The sequence below is a fragment of the Salvelinus alpinus genome, chromosome 1, assembly GCF_045679555.1.
Source record: "Salvelinus alpinus chromosome 1, SLU_Salpinus.1, whole genome shotgun sequence".
Lineage (NCBI taxonomy): Eukaryota > Metazoa > Chordata > Actinopteri > Salmoniformes > Salmonidae > Salvelinus > Salvelinus alpinus.
The window spans coordinates 42,950,936-42,968,052 of NC_092086.1; the positions used below are offsets into that span (position 1 = coordinate 42,950,936).

Below are 17,117 nucleotides of genomic sequence, written 5' to 3' on the forward strand. Positions count from 1 at the left end.
AAACATAAACAAACATACACACAGACAAACATAAACACACACACACACGCACAAACACACACAGTAAGCACCATAACGTAAACATTGGAAATAAAAATACCCTTAATGCAGCCAGGAAGGAACATGAACTAATTGGTCACCTCGGTCACACCTTGACAGGCTAAATAAAAAAGGCTTGTTTTGTTCCTCAGGGTTGACCTAGCGGTTAGCATTACACTCCCACTGTTACACAACAACAGAGGGAGAGGGAGGGGGCTATTTCCAAACAAATCAAAGCTAAACTAGAGCCCCACATGCTTACTTGATAACTCTCCTCAACAATACAATATCAATATAATTTAAGAATCAAATGCCCAATACAACGTCCAAAATTACAAGTAGTAATAAAAAGTAGAAGAAAAAAAATCAATGAAAAGAAGTTATGAGACATATGTACACAGCTGAATATAGAGTAGGATGTATAAAATGTGTTATGCCAAATTATGATGACTGTTATATACAAGTAGTATAGTGAGAAGTGACTAGGTATAGCAGCTTTAATAAATAGTCAATAAATAGTGTGTTAGCATGTGTGTGAGAGAGTGAGTGAGTGAGTGAGTGAGTGAAGGAGTGAGTGAGTGAGTGAGTGAGTGAGTGAGTGAGTGAGTGAGTGAGTGAGTGAGTGAGTGAGTGAGTGAGTGCGTGCGTGCGTGCGTGCGTGCGTGCGTGCGTGCGTGTGTGTGTGGGGGGGGAGAATCAATGCACAAGGTCTCTTAATAATAAGGATCCACCCCCGTTTTTCAATTTTCGCCTAAATGACATACCCAAATCTAACTGCCTGTAGCTCAGAACCTGAAGCAAGGAAATACATATTCTTGATACCATTGGAAAGGAAACACTTTGAAGTTTGTGGAAATGCTAAATTAATGTAGGAGAATATAACACATTAGATCTGGTAAAAGATAATACAAAGAAAAAAACATGCATTTTTTAATTTATTTTTACCATCATCTTTGAAATGCAAGAGAAAGGCCATAATGTATTATGCCAGCCCAGGTGCAATTTTGATTTTGGCCAATAGATGGCAGCAGTGTATGTGCAAAGTTTTAGACTGATCCAATGAACCATTGTATTTCTGTTCAAAATGTTGTATCAAGACTGCCCAAATGTGCCTAATTGGTTTATTAATACATTTTCAAGTTAACTGTGCACTATCCTCAAAGAATAGCATGGTATTATTTCACTGTAATAGCTTCTGCAAATTGGACAGTGCAGTTAGATTAACAAGAATTTAAGCTTTCTGCCAATATCAGATATGTCTATGTCCTGGGAAATGTTCTTGTTACTTACAAGCTCATGCTAATCACATTAGCCTACATTAGCTCAACCGTCCTGTGCGGGACCCACTGATCCTTTAGAGGTTTTAAGGTGTATGCGGGTAGACAGCTAGGGTCTAGCTGCTCAATGGCCTGGTGGTAGAAGCTGTCTCAATGGTGAGAAGCTAAAGTACTTTTGGAATCCACACGGAAAATGTGCATCGCAACAGCGGTTCATTAATATTCTTATTTCCCATTGTCTATACATGGGATCCTGAGTGGTGCAGTGGTCTAAGGCACTGCATAGCAGCGCTAGAGGCGTCACTACAGACCCTGGTTCGATCCCAGGCTGTATCACAATTGGCCATGGTCGGGAGTCCCATAGGGCGGCGCACAATTGGCCCAACGTCGTCCTAGTTAGGGTTTGGCCGGTGTAGGCCGTCTTTGTAAATAAGTAATTTGTTCTTAACTGACTTGCCAAGTAAAATAAAAAATGTATAATAATATATAAAACAATGCAGTGCAATCAAATATGTATGGTGTCACCCATGTCTTCTGTTGTTTGATTGTGCTGATAAAAAATGTGCAGAGACCGTGAGTCATATTGGATTAGATTCCTCGGGGGTCATTTGGTTACTTTCCTGTTTGCATTTATTTCTGACGTTGTGATATTTAAATCCCAGCACCACTGTAGGTGAGGATGCGATCTCTTCCGTATTGAAGACTGGGCTGGCTGGCTGGCTGGCTAGCTGGCTGGCTGGCTGGCTGGCTGGCTAGCTGGCTGGCTGGCTGGCTGGCTGGCTGGCTAGCTGGCTGGCTGGCTGGCTGGCTGGCTGGCTGGCTGGCTGACTGGCTGGCTGGCTGGTGTAGTCTAGATGAACTGCTGTTCATCCAATAGGATGCTCTGAGGTGATAACCTACATCACCAGCTATTTGTCAGGCTATCAAGTTAACCTTGAAGACTTGTCAAGTAGCACAGCTAGAAATATCTTCACGAGAGTTGATATCATTTTTGGTAAGATAAACAATATGTTACCCATTGTGCTAGATTAAGAGGCAAATGATGATCACTAAATAGAGTGTTTGGTATGTAAGCTAGATACTGTAGCATTATACAGTTCCAGCAACTCTAGTCCATGGAAGAATGATCTATCCCAGACTGCTTCAATCTGCATACTTCCATCTCTCTTTCCTTCTCACCTTCCATCTCTCCTTCCTTATCTCCTTCCATCTCTCCATCTATCCTTCCTTCTCACCTTCCATCTCTCTTTCCTTCTCACCTTCCATCTCTCCTTCCTTATCTCCTTCTATCTCTATTTCCATTTCTCTTTCCTTCTATCTTTCTTTCTTATTTTCTCTCTTTCTATCTCTCTTTCCTTCCCGCCTTCCATCTTTCTTTATTTCTTTCTCTCCTTCCATCTCTCTCTCCTTCCGTCATGCAATAATGCACTCGCTCCTCTCTCACTTATCTCTCACCCTTCTTTCTCTTCCATCTTATTCATTGATACAGATGTGAGTACAGCTTCCCTCTATCCATCTTTCTCTTCTCTCCGCCTCACACATCTTTTCCCTCGTTCCTGGGTGACACTGTCGGAGACCCACCAGCTGTCGCACCTTCCCTCTGTTCCTTTATAACACCAGACTTTGGTCCATCCGTCTATCCGTCACCCATCCCTTGGTTTCAATTTCACAATAAAAAATATATAGATACTGTATATATACTGTATATTTCACAACACCACACCAAAATCCACTGTAAATACTACTCTGTGCACTATTTCGGCACCATTCCTGTTTTCTATTCCAGACGTCAGCTATAAAAATATCTTATTTCCCCTCGGCTCTCTGTCTCACTTATGATCCTGCTGTATAGGTAAGCAAAGTGTTGCCTTGCCAACTGCATCAGCGGCATTTGGCCTTGTATGAAAGAGAGAGAGAGAAAGAGGGAGGGAGAAAGAGGGAGAGGGAGAAAGAGGGAGCGACAGTGAGAGAGACAGAGGGAGAGAAAGAGAGAGAGATAAAGACCTTATTTTACATTTCCCTTTCCCCCATCTCGCTCTGTCCATTCGCCAAAGCTTATTATACTGAACAAAAATATAAACACAACATGTAAAGTGTTGGTCTCATGTTTCATCAGCTGAAATATTATTATTTCTTTTTTTAAGAAATAAAAATTTTCCATATGCAATAAAAATGTATTTATCTCAAATGATGTGGACAAATTCGTTTACATCCATGTTAGTGAGCATTTCTCTTTTGTGTTAGTGAGCATTTCTCCACCTGACAAGTGTAGCATATCAAGAAAAAATGTGCAGTTTTGTCACACAACACAATGCCAGAGATGACTCAAGTTCTGAGGGAGCGTGTAATTGACATGTGACTGCAGGAACGTCCACCAGAGCTGTTGCTAGAGAATTGAATGATAATTTCTCTACCATAAGCCCGACTCCAACGCCGTTTTAGAGAATTTGGTAGTACGTCCCACCGGCCTCACAACCGCAGACCACGTGTAACCACGTCAGCCCAGGACCTCCACATCCGGCATCTTCACTTGCAGGATCATCTGAGACCAGCCACCTGGGCAGCTGATGAAACTGAGGGGAAACCCTCATTCTGATTGGCTGGGCCTGGCTCCCCAGTGTGTGTGCCAGTCTCCCAAGTGGGTGGGCCTATGCCATCCCAGGCCCACCGATGTCTGCGCCCCTGCCCAGACATGTGAAATCCATAGATTAGAGCCTAATGAATTTATTTAAATTGACTCATTTCCTTATATGAACTGTAACTCAGTTCTTGAACTTGTTGAATGTTGCGTTTATATTTTTGTTCAGTCTAGTTCCCCAAGCCTTACACCACATTTTCTCAAGCTCTCTGCTTCAACCTTTGATTTTACCTTCTTCACTCTGTCTCTCTCTCTTTTCTCTTCCCAGCTACGGGGCCTCTCCTTGCTCCTTCACGCCTCCAGTCTGTGCTGCTGTCTCACTCTGTCTGCTACGTTTCCAGCAGCTAGCTTCTTTAGCGCCGTCCTCTCCACACACCTGCTGTCCATCTTCCCCCAGATTCTCTCTCAGGAGGAGAGGCTGTTCTTTCACCATCCCTCTCCTTCTCCCGCTCTTGTCCTACCATATTCTCAACCAATATTGTTTCAGCCCATTAAACAACAGACACAAATCCGTTTGAAGACGGAGACTAGCATGGCCTTGGATGTGGCTCCATTTCTCTCTCCTGGGCCCTGTGTTGGCTTCCGGCCTGGGAAATCCATTTAGCCGCAGCGGCACAAGCCTGTGCTCCTGGCGCATGGATGGCACGTGCACTAATGAATTATACCTTCAGTCTGCATGCATAACCCATCCACCTCTTTATGAACAATAAAATACATCATGTTTACACGTTTAAGACGGGCGGGTGGTGTATCATAAATATTTCTATGTGTGTAGGATACACTATGGGGTCAGTGACACGTATGTATGGCCGTGGCACAACGGGCAGGGCCAGTGGATATTGTACGTGTCAATAGCGATGTGTGGGGTAAATGTCATTTGACTGTCCAATGCTATCCTCCATGGTGTAATGGGGATATAGGGGGATGAATGGCTGGCTGGTGGCCCTAGTGTGTCATAGTGGGTCATGTTTACTGGTGGACCCTGTTGACGCAGGGTCAAACGTGGAAGGGTGAGCAGAGATAATGTTTTATCCACAATGGAACCCGTTGTGCTGAAAGCACGTGGCGTCAGTTGGAATGCCCAGCGGACGGCCTCATTCCCGGCAGCTTTTTTTTGGAGACTGTTTGAAATTCTAGGAGCCCATTTTGTACAGCTGTATTTGTTCAGGCTGAATAAAAGTTGATTATTCTGCAGAAAAAATAGTCTAGTCCAGCAGCACGGTCCAAACGCTGATCACAGCCGGCTAAGATAAAGCAGGACCAGATTGCTTCATCCCATTAGACATGGTTAAAGTGAATAGAATGAAAAGGGGTGGGGGAGAAATATCACAGGGATGAGCCATAGAGGGATCTAGTGGAACTCTGTCATACCGAGGTAAAACTGGGTGTCTGGTGACAGTACAGCTTCCTGTATCTCTCTCTCTCATGCCAGTCTACTTGAGTTATTATTTTCTTTCTCTATGCACGTCTTCTCTCCCTGTCTTCCTGTTCCCTCCTATCGCACCACGCTGATCCTGTCTCCAACTTCCCCACTCTTTCCAGTTTTCTTCAAAGGAAACAACCCCTCTTGCTCTCTGTCAAACCTCTGCATCTGTTTTCCCATGAATGAACCAGCATTGATCTGATACTGGTAACGACATTGCACCAGAAAGCCATCGCCGCTTCATTTGTAAACAGATCATTGTTAAAGACAACAATGAAATACAGAGGATCAAGACTAACAGATAAAAACATTTCTCATACTTTTTTTTCTCTCGATCACCCTCTCTCACACACACAGTACACATAGAAACACACACACTGTACCTTGGCAGCCATGATCATGGAGGAGCCACCGCGGACCCCCAGGATGGGGATGTGTGTCTGTGCAGAGATGAAGTCCAGGATCTGGGCTATGGCCTCCTGATCCGTGTCGTCCCCGAACACCACGCCCTGCAGCCAGTGCTCTGTCATCAGGTCACAGATGCTCTTGATGATGCTCTTGGGGTCCGTCTCGTTCATGGTGAGCACTTCCACGTTGGGCGCCAGCGGCATGTGCAGGAAGTCGTCCTTCTCCCGGGCGCCCGCCAACGCCACCTCGCTAGAGTTGCCCACCAGCACCACGGCGATGCTGAGACCCTGCACCAGCTTGGGCAGCACCTGGTGGTGGGGGGGCTGGGCCATGGGGATGTAGTGGGCCACGCCCCCGCTCTTGTCTCTGCGAGAGTGACAGGCGGGGGGCAGGTGGAACAGGCACATCAGGAGGCCCAGGAGGGACAGGGAGAGGGAGGAGAGGGCCGCACGGCGCCGGGGAGGACGTCTCACCTCCTGGGGGGGCAGGGGCGTGGGGGACGCTCGCCTTTCCTGAGGGTGGGAGGGGCTGTGGCAGCCGCAGACAGGCATAATCGAGGAGTGGGAATGTAATACCTGGGGGGAGGGAGGAGAGAAAGAGAGAGAGAGAGAGAGAAAGAGAGAGGTCAATGTGGCCCATACACATTGATTGACTTAAGTGGATTGACAAGAGCCTATAACATGAATCAGTGTATCACTAACCATGTTTCCATCTACAGTTTTTATGCGAGTAAAGTGATACCGTATAAAAAAAATCACTACAGCTGTGATGGAAACAGGAATTCTCGGTACAATTTTCTAAATGCTGACAGATCATTTTTTGTTAATTAATTATGCAAGAAATGGTGGTGGAAACGCCTTTATGTGCAAATATTGATATAATAACCATCATATTGAAGTAAACTTCACACGATGATATGGTGTGTGGTTCTTCCACTACGATTCAGGAAACCATTCAGTTTATTAGGCTACAGATGAAATAAATGATGATGAACATCACAGGGTGATGAAAGTGCATGGTGATCTTGATGCTCTTTTCCAATAAATATCGAGGGTCTTATTCTGGTGACACGATGATTGATGCTTGACTGGTGTTTATCCATAGTAACTCATCATGTAGCCTACCCTCACTGTAACTGTGAGCTGTTGGCTAGAGGACATGTGCCAAGACTAGAGTAGACACATTTTCTATTTAATACAACAGTTTTTGTGACAAAAATATCAGTAGAGTTGAAAATGCCATCGAAACACATTGGACTTTAGATTTTTATTCGGTAAATGAAAACTTAAGCGAAAAGTACATTTCACTGGAAACACCACTGGTTTCTTTATGCTGATCTTTTTATATTCACATGAAAATCTGTCACCAATTGGATGGAAACCTAGCTAGGACAGGTTGTATATGACATACAGTACATCAATAGTGCATAAACACACACACACATGGATACAAGGTATACATACACTCATACTGATCAATATTTCATGAGGTGTGTTTTCAAGCAGCATAATGGTCTTTATTATAGATGACATAAACTCTCCTGCTGGATGGGTGGCTGAATCCCTGACAGGGAGGGAAGAGAGGAAAGAGAGAAGGCAAGAGGAGGAGGGAGGAGGAGGGAAGAGGGGAATGCAAAGGAGAGAGGGAGAGAGGATGAGAAAGAAGCAAACAGAGAGAGAGAGAGAGATGCACGTTGACTGAGGAACTGGCTTGATGTGATGAGTGAACACTGGCTCCCTGATACACAGACAGAAAGATGGACAGATTCTGAGGGAGGGAGTGATGGATGCCCCGAGCGAATAACAAGTCTTAATACCCCCCGCATCTTCACCCTTCCTCCTCTCTTCTGTCCTATTCCCAACACTCATTTACTCTCCATCCCTCCATCCACCTACCTCCAACGCTTTACGTAAATGACCACATACTGTATCTCTCTTTTTTATAGACCTTCATTAACAGTGATGCAGGGGGGGACTGAGGGAAGGAAGAAGAGAGAGAGAATGACACAAAGTGAGAAGAAAAAGTAGTTAAACATATCTTATTTGAAAAACTATACAGTGAGGTCCAAAAGCATTGGGACATTTTATGTTGTTTTGGCTCTGTATTCCAGCACTTTGGATTTGAAATGATACAATAGTGATGGGGTTAAAGTGCAGACCGTCAGCGTTAATTTTAGGGTATTTTCGGGTGATTAAGTTTGAATTTACTGCACTTTATGTATATAGTCCCCCCATTTTAGGGGAGCAAAATTATTGGGACAAATTCACTTACATGTGTATTAAAATAGTAAAAAGTTAAATACTCTGTCCCATATTCATAGCACGCAATGATTACATGACTCTAAGTTTGTTTTGGTTTGTGTCATTTTGGAGTCACTTTAATTGAAAATAAGAAAATATTAAGTTTCTAAATACTTCTACATTGATGTGGATGCTACCATGATTATGGATAATCCTGAATGATGAGTGAATAATGGTGAGTGAGAAAGTTAGACGCACAAATATCATACCCCAAGACATTCTAACCTATCACCATTACAATAACAGGGGAGTTTAACATTTATGGGGGGGTATGATATTTGTGGGTATGTGAGTGTGCATATCAGTGGCTCCTAAAAATTGTGGGGATGGTTGTAATAGCGTGTGAGTGTGTGCGTGTGTGCACCATGGAGAGAGTGTGTGTGTGTGTGTGTGTGTGTGTGTGTGTGTGTGTGTGTGTGTGTGTGTGTGTGTGTGTGTGTGTGTGTGTGTGTGTGTGTGTGTGTGTGTGTGTGTGTGTGTGTGTGTGTGTGTGTGTGTGTGTGTGTGTGTGTGTGTGTGTGTGTGTGTGTGTGTGTGTGTGTGTGTGTGTGTGTGCGCACTCACCGTGGAACAAAAGCAACATTTTAAAAGGCAGAGGGAGTAAAAAGAAAAATCCTGAACAAACAAACCCTATAGGAACGAGACAGTGAGCAAGATAGAGAGGGAAAGAGAGAGGAGAGATTGAGAGGCTGGGGGATGAAAGGGGGAGGTGTGTAGAGATGACAAAAATACTTCTTTAGGATAACTAATTGCTGGAGGTTCGTCAGCACTAATTACAGGTCCCTGTGTTAATTGCCAATTGTACACTCCTCTAAAGAGAGAGGGAGAGGAAGCAGGGGAGGGAGGGAGAGAGGGAGAGGAAGCAGGGGAGGGAGGGAGGGACAGAGAAGAGCGACAGAGGAAAAGAGAGAATAGAAATACAGACAATCTGCTAAAAGTAAGGCATATGAGGAGGTGGAGGGACACCAAGAGACAGAGAAAGAGATTCATGGAGAGAGAATGAAGGAGGTGAGAGAAAGAGTAAGAGAGGGAGGATTGTCAGCTGGAGTGGGCCTTGATGGAAAGCAAGTGAGAGGGAAGAGGAGACTGAATGAATGAGGGGAAAGGAAGAGGGGAATGGCAGCAGATAGACTGAGAAAAGAAAGAGGGACGAGAGAGAGGGGGAGGAAAAGGAAGAAAGAGAGAGGGGGGAGATGCTCCCTTTGAATCTGTACTTCTCTAGCAGCACTCAGTTTCCATGGCAACAATTAGCATAGGCTTCTCCACACACTGTTGATGGACACAGAGATATATACACGCGCACACACACACACACACACACACACACACACAGCCCATTCCCCTCTGATAAGCAATCAATGCACCCTTGCAACGGGTCCATTTTACACACCGATTCTTTTCATGGGCAAATTAACATAGACACATTTTACACACCAACACACACACACAGGCACATATTACACATTTACTGTATACACAATGTCCATTCAGATGATGAATGAAGTTCTATAATTCCCAGAATGGCACTTAAAGCACACAAAGGTTGGTCACATAACAGAATGAGAAGTCTAAGAGAAGACCCCACAGCAAGCCCTGAAGACATGTCTCACGCACCATTTGGTTTATTTAACGCACCAAAGCACACTGCGATATCTATTACACACCGATGGACCCCTAGATAGGCTCCCACACTGATACCAGCCTAGGGGCTAAACTCTGCAGCGCTCGGCCCATGTGACTAAAACCCCACCCAACACTGCATCCAAACGACTGACTAATTAGGAATGTCTGCCGACTGCTACTGGTGGTTACCTCCCTGAAAAACCCCAGGTAATAAGTGGGACTAAATGGACTATAAAAAGTGTAATTGTCATTAATGAAAGCTTGGGCTAACATGGCTCAACTGATGTAGAGACACTGTTGGGATATGAGGCATGACGTGGATATTATGGCTCTGTAATTGGACGCCTTCGTCAGCCATAAATCACACAATTACAACTAGCACGGGGCCGGGGTGATGCTGGCGAGCATGCCTTGTCAAAATAGCCCAGATATTAGACGGCACTCACGTTTACGCACTGACATACAGTACCAGTCAAAAGTTTGGACACACCTACTCACTCAAGGGTTTTTCTTTATTTTTACTATTTTCTACATTGTAGAATAATAGTGAAGACATCAAAACAATGAAATAACACATATGGAATCATATAGAAACCAAAAAAGTGTTAAAAAAATCAACATCTATTTTAGATTTTAGATTCTTCAAAGTAGCCATTCTTGCCTTGATGACAGCTTTGCACACTCTTGGCATTCTCTCAACAAGCTTCATGAGGAATGCTTTTCCAACAGTCTTGAAGGAGTTCCCACATATGCTGAGCACTTGTTAGCTGCCTTTCCGTCACTCTGCGGTCCAACTCATCCCAAACCACCTCAATTGGGTTGAGGTCGAGTGATTGTGGAGGCCAGGTCATCTGATGCAGCACTCCATCACTCTCCTTGGTCAAAACGACCTTACACAGCCTGGAGTTGTGTTTTGGGTCATTGTCCTGCTGAAAAACCAATGATAGTCCCACTAAGCACAAATCAGATGGGATGGCGTATCTCTGCAGAATGCTGTGGTAGCCATGCTGGTTAAGTGTGCCTCAAATTCTAAATAAATCACTGACAGTGTCACCAGCAGAGCACCCCCCACGTCATCCCACGTCCTCCTCCACGCTTCAAAGTTCTTGAAATGTTCCGTATTGACTGACCTTCATGTCTTAAAGTAATGAAGGACTGTCATTTCTCTTTGCTTATTTGAACTGTTCTTGCCATAATATGGACCTGGTATTTTACCAAATAGGGCTATCTTCTGTATACCACCCCTACCTTGTCACAACACAACTGATTGGCTCAAATTCATTAAGAAGGAAAGAAATTCCACAAATTAACTTTTAACAAGGCACACCTGTTAATTGACATGCATTCCAAGTGACTACCTCATGAAGTTGGTTGAGAGAATGCCAAGAGTTTGCAAAGCTGTCATCAAGGAAAAGGGTGGCTACTTTGAAGACACTCAAATATAAAATTGATTTTGATTTGTTTAACACTTTTTTTGGTTACTACCATACAGTATGTGTTATTTCATAGTTTTGATGTCTTTACTGTTATTCTACAATGTAGAAAATAGTACAAATAAAGAAAAACCTTTGAATGAGTAGGTGTGTCCAAACTTTTGACTGGTACTGTAATAGAGTGCCATCACACTGGCAAAAGACAGCCGTACACACAAAATAACAGTAGCACAGTGCGCTCTCTCTCTTTCTATCTCTCTTTCTCGTACACACACACACACACACACACACACACACACACACACACACACACACACACACACACACACACACACACACACACACACACACACACATAGGGCATTGCTGTTGTGTTTCCTGGAAATTCATAATACGGAGAAGCGATCAAAAGCTTTCATTTATAATTAATGCGCATTTGCTTTCTACAGTCACAACACAAGTGATATTAGGCAAAGTATACAATGCAGGGGAATATTGACTTCCAGTATTATCTAAAAGGTGAGGTTTGTCTGTGACAGCAGCATGTACTATCAGGTCCCTGAGGGGATGAGCTGGCCCCTAGAACACAGGGCCAAACCGCTGAGAGGAGTGAACTATGTTGGCTCTAGTGGAAAAGGACACGCATGGCCTTTAGCTGGCTGCTGGGGAGGAAGAGGGGGGTCTATTTGAACCTGAGGCCTGGACGTGATGTTCTGCAGCAGCCACTCACAGCCCCCTCATTACCATACACAGCCAGGCATACATTCACATGTTTACCGAGAGTCATTGAGTGTATAATGGTGTCTATTTCAAGAGAGAGGATGTTGGAGTGCAAATCCCTCTCTCTTCTCATTATGTGTCAGGCCTGACAGTCGGGATATTTGCATGAATACTGAGAACAAATACAACATGTCATTTTTATTGCCTGCTTTGATATTTAGGAGAGTGCGGAGGACAACAACACGTCTAAACTGTTTATGACCCGTGTATTTATACACCAGCTTTGTCACGTTCCTGACCTTATTTCCTTTGTTTAGTCTTTGTTTAGTTGGTCAGGACGTGAGCTGGGTGGGCATTCTATGTTTTGTGTTTCTATGTTGGGTTTGTTGTTTGACCTAATATGGTTCTCAATCAGAGGCAGGTGTTTGTCATTGTCTCTGATTGGGAACCATATTAAGGTAGCCTGTTTTCACTGTTTGTTTGTGGGTGATTGTTCCTGTTCCAGTGTACCAGTGTTTAGTGTTCACGTTACGGGACTGTATCGTCTTCGTTCCTTTTTCGGTTTGTTGTTTTGTTCGGTGTTTAAGTATTTCCCATTAAATATGGATGATATTCACGCTGCATCTTGGTCCTCCTCTCTTTCACCCGAAGACAGTCGTTACAATCTTTGCCCGGAACTTGTACTGCAGTACTGAGAAATTGTGTCAAAGACCCAAACATTTTCTCCAAAAGAAGCCATGAAGTTTGTATCTTAATCTGTTTTCAGGTGGAGAAGGATTGGATTTTCATAATATGTGCAATATGCAAGAAATTGGAAAATAGGGACAAAAAATAATTTCTGCCACACTGGCATGTGCACAAACCCCAATATCTGTGGCTTGTCTTTGAATAAAGTGTCTTGAAGGAGAAAAGTACTGAACAATGCCTGAAGTTGTGTAATGTGTTTTGACACAACCATGAAGGTAAGCAGTTGGTCCTGTAATACCTCTTAGAGTAGATTTCTATTTACACCCACTCTTCTGATTGGAGGAGAAAAGTTAATCTCCTCCCTGACTTGCGTCCCCATATGCTTATCAGAGTACGTGAGCAATTCCACTTCAGCTGGCCTATTTCCATTTTAAACATCCTTTACAGGTGTGTATGATTTCAAAGTGTTGCCTTTTGGAATGGTGAGAACCAGAGTGACCCCCATGCCAATAACAGCCCGGTAATCACTTTAAATGTGTTTTATTGACAGCTTTTCACGTACCAGAGCCGCGATAATCTGTCCTCCTCCATCCATCTCATTCCAAGCTGTTATTTTTGGAATCAGGATCCTGCCTTTGGATTAGTAGGTGTGCAGGGTATTTCCTGTGTGTGTGTGTGTGTGTGTGTGTGTGTGTGTGTGTGTGTGTGTGTGTGTGTGTGTGTGTGTGTGTGTGAAAGAGAGACAACAGTTTGAAAATATTGTATTTGTCCTTCTTGCGTGCAGGGATTTAAATGGTCTGAATTGAATTTGGTACTGCAGCAGTTGCTTAAAATAAGTTATGGGGATATAGATACCCGCTCAAAATCTGCCTCCCATGAGTGAAAACCAACAGCTCTTGTGTACAGTCAAATTAATCAAAATGGTACCCTGAAATATGCCTAGGTAAGAGCACAACCGGATCCAGTTCAGTACTGTGGTGTCCATGTCTGTCTGCATTACACCCCTGCAAAGGCAGAGGATGAAGGGACAAAGGGACAAAGGGACAAAACATCCCAGACCTAGTGCTACTAAGACTTACTGTACGACAAACTAACAATTGAGGATGACAACTCTATTCTGTTCCCAATGGCTACTACAGCTTCGAAAAAGTTCACTTATTGAGTGCATAGATACAGTGTCCTAACTAGTTCACTTATTGACTGCATAGATACAGTGTCCTAACTGACTTTCAAGAGGCTTGGACTGTAATATTGCTTTGGTTACAGATTGGATGGATGGTGACCAGGGTTCTTCAGTATAGTGTGTGATAGCTGCTGTTTACTGTACCAGAGCAATAACAGCAGCTATCACCTGACCTGTATCAAATTCCTCATGTTTCGATCTCCGAAAATGGTAAAAGATTAATAAGTTACTTTGTTCTCCACTCAGGTGAATGATGGATTTAATTTTAAAGTATTCATTTAACGTTTTAATTAATGGATTTTGATAAATTCATGGCATTAATTCATGGGACATGTCATTTGGAGACTACGGCACATTTTGCAAAGGTGTGAGACAGGTTACATTATTAAAGGGTGTAATTCAGCGCTGGAGCATCTGTTTTGGCAGAATGTTTAAACCCTCGTGGGAGTCGCTGGAGACTAGGATTCCAGTACAGTATCTCTTTTCCACCGTTGTTTTTATGCATGATCATCACTATTTCTTGCAGGCGTACGGCTGTCATGCCTGTCTCCAGCCGTCTTCTAGGGCCGTGTGCGTCACCGCTCCCAGCCAATGATGAGACTCCCCACGAGGATAATGACATCTAGGAGCGCTTCCCAATAGATGTCCCGTGTTTAATCCCACCCAGCACTCAGCCACGAGGCACGCCGCAGAGTAAGCCTCAGCTCCGTCAACAGCACCACTACATCCGGAGCTGTCACTCCAACATAGTACCTGTGTGACAACTATCGTAATATTTCAATCAAACAAGCTTTGTTTGGAGTGTTCGTTGTACGGTTCTAAGAGACCCACCTCCATTAACTACTGTATAAGAAGCAGTGCTTGACCTGGGCGAAACCTATTTTCTACTGCTTGTGCTCCTGTTGCTCCTACAGAATATTAGCTCAAAAGTATCGTGGAGCTCCTGCATCTAAATATAAACAGTACCGGCACCTATTTCAGTCCAAATCAAGCAATAATAAGAAGCACAACACAAAGTGGAATATCTTTGACAGCGTACTTTCTGTACTCTTTATCTAGATATCATCTAGAAAAAGAAAGTCAATTAAATAATAGTGAGTAATTGCAGTGTATTGCCACACAGTATATAGGCTGATGATTCATAGCTAGCTGTACAGAACAAAACTTTTCATATCATTTAGTTACATACCAAATGGAACAGCTTACCTATAGTATATTCATATATGCAAATAAACGCAAATGACGGTACAAACATAGAGGCCTGTGTGTAAAAGGTGATGTGAGTCCCACCAGGTCAAACCCGCCTGAGTTTTCTGTGGCAGTAGTTACGAGTGCCAGAGGACTTCATTTGCATCACCACAGTCAGTGAAGTGAGTCCGCCAACACCTTCAATTATGAAACAATTAGCATTCATAAGTTTGCTTGTGAAAAGCTGTAAGATTGAATTGCAGTTAGTCATCCTCTGAATGAATTCATGAAGCGCTTCCTATTCGCTATGCTCCACGGGGCTAATTTACATCTGCTGGCTCATCCCTGCTCTCTCTGGGACGGTGTCAGTTGTACTCACAGACACCAAAAGGTCATAAATTAGCAATAAGGGCCATTGAAGTAGGCAAGTTGTTACGCTTCAACCTGGTGATACTTTCAAGAGGAGCTTTCAAAAAAACACAGTTTTGCATATAAATATATTCATAGATGGTATTTATTTCATTTCTGCCCATCAAAAGGGAAAGGTGGAGAATAAGTTCCCCTGCTCACCTCTTTTTATGAATGGCCCTAAATATTTGGAGCAATTGTTTGTGTTTGAAAAGCAAATGTTTCACATTAGTCATGTGTTGAAAATAGCCAGTGGACAAGAGTACCTGACCATCAGCATCATAATAATCATGCTGTGTGTGAAAGTGTTTTGGTATCATCAACTGACACAACTTTAAACATCAAAGTGTCACGATGTGAAACCTGTGCGTCTACGTCACTCTGGCCTAGCAGCAGCGCTAAAGCCCTTGTAGCTGTTTTGTGTAATATAATGGTGCTGACCCTAATGGCTGTGGGCCTCACTATTGAGTTATTCTTTTTATGCAAGCACTAAGCTCCCAGACTCTTTCATAACACTGTCAGCACAGCGCGCCCAACTCTCAGAAAAAATGTAGGAGAGAAGTGAGCTCTGCATGTTTTATTCACTCGTGGCAGAGTACAATTCATAATATGGCTCAACTGATTCACAGTTTTAATTAAAAACTAGCCTTAGCGCCGGTGGTAACATCCTGATTTATTAAGACCCAACTTCATCCACCCAAGACTGAGTCCACAGTGGGTGAAGGAGTGGGGGGAAGGTGGTGGGCAAAATGCCTAGGAGGGGGAAAAGTGCTTTGTTTCACACAGCAGGGTGGTACAGTAGGCAGGCAGTGTGTGTGGTAACATTTCATTACAGAGTTGCTTTGGCAAGTTTGTTTAAAAAAAATAATAGTATGGGGAAAAAATGATATGCAGTGTATATATAACAGACACCATTGGAGAATGGCCAGTGCAGCAAATTTCACATGAATTGATGGAATTTGCTTAGGTCTGACAGTAATGTTAGGTTTATGTCACCCTCTCATTTAAATCACAGCTACAACGGAATCCCTTGATGCAGAGAGATTTTAATTAAAAACGGTGAGAGAGAGAGAGTGTGCTGGCAAGAGAGGGAGGCAGATTGAATGAAAGAGAGAAAGTTATAAAGATAGAGAGGTAGGACCAAAGTTAGATCAGAGCTGTGATACACATAAGGGACAGAAGAAAATAAGAGAGGGAACAATGTGAAAAAGAGAATGGTGGCAGGACAGAGGAGAAAGACTAAGAATGCGTATTCAGGGGTAAAATGAAACTAGGAAAAGTTTATAGTACATTTCAACTTCCCTTATTCCTTACTTTCCTCTCTATATAGCTCACTGCACATTTTGGGGATTTTTCCCCCATTCTGCTCACAGTACAGGTCAGATGTTTTACCGTGTGTGTGTGTGTAACTGCGCCTTTTCTCTATTTTCATTCCCCCTTGTCTTCTCCACATCTCCCTTCCTTAGTCACTCTCACTGAGTGATTCTTTAAGGTTTGGCACACACTGGCGATGCAGACCACAGCCAAACACACAGCCATAAACAAGCACACACAGACACACACACCAACACTTTGACTGATGCATACATATACAATGCAATAATCAATTTATGTACACTATATAATGCCCTTACCTTAGGTAATGAACATGTAGAAACACACTCACACACTACCCCAGCCAGTCACCTTTAACCATACTGCCTTCTCAATTACATATCCTTTACCTCGGACAAATGGACACAAACACGGTATCTACTGTAGATCAGGGCTTGGTAGCTCGTGCCCTAAGG

At 43.4% G+C, this 17,117-nt stretch overlaps 1 protein-coding gene across 2 annotated transcripts in view; it reads right to left on the bottom strand.

Moving 5' to 3' along the window:
- Positions 1-17,117, bottom strand: part of LOC139534453 (glutamate receptor ionotropic, NMDA 2B-like) — a 104,000-nt gene that overhangs the window by 54,679 nt on the left and 32,204 nt on the right. For both annotated transcript variants that reach the window (XM_071333656.1, XM_071333732.1), the window contains exon 3: positions 5,761-6,360. In XM_071333656.1, coding sequence (XP_071189757.1) covers positions 5,761-6,360 — 600 coding nt within the window. The remainder of the gene's footprint in view (positions 1-5,760; positions 6,361-17,117) is intronic.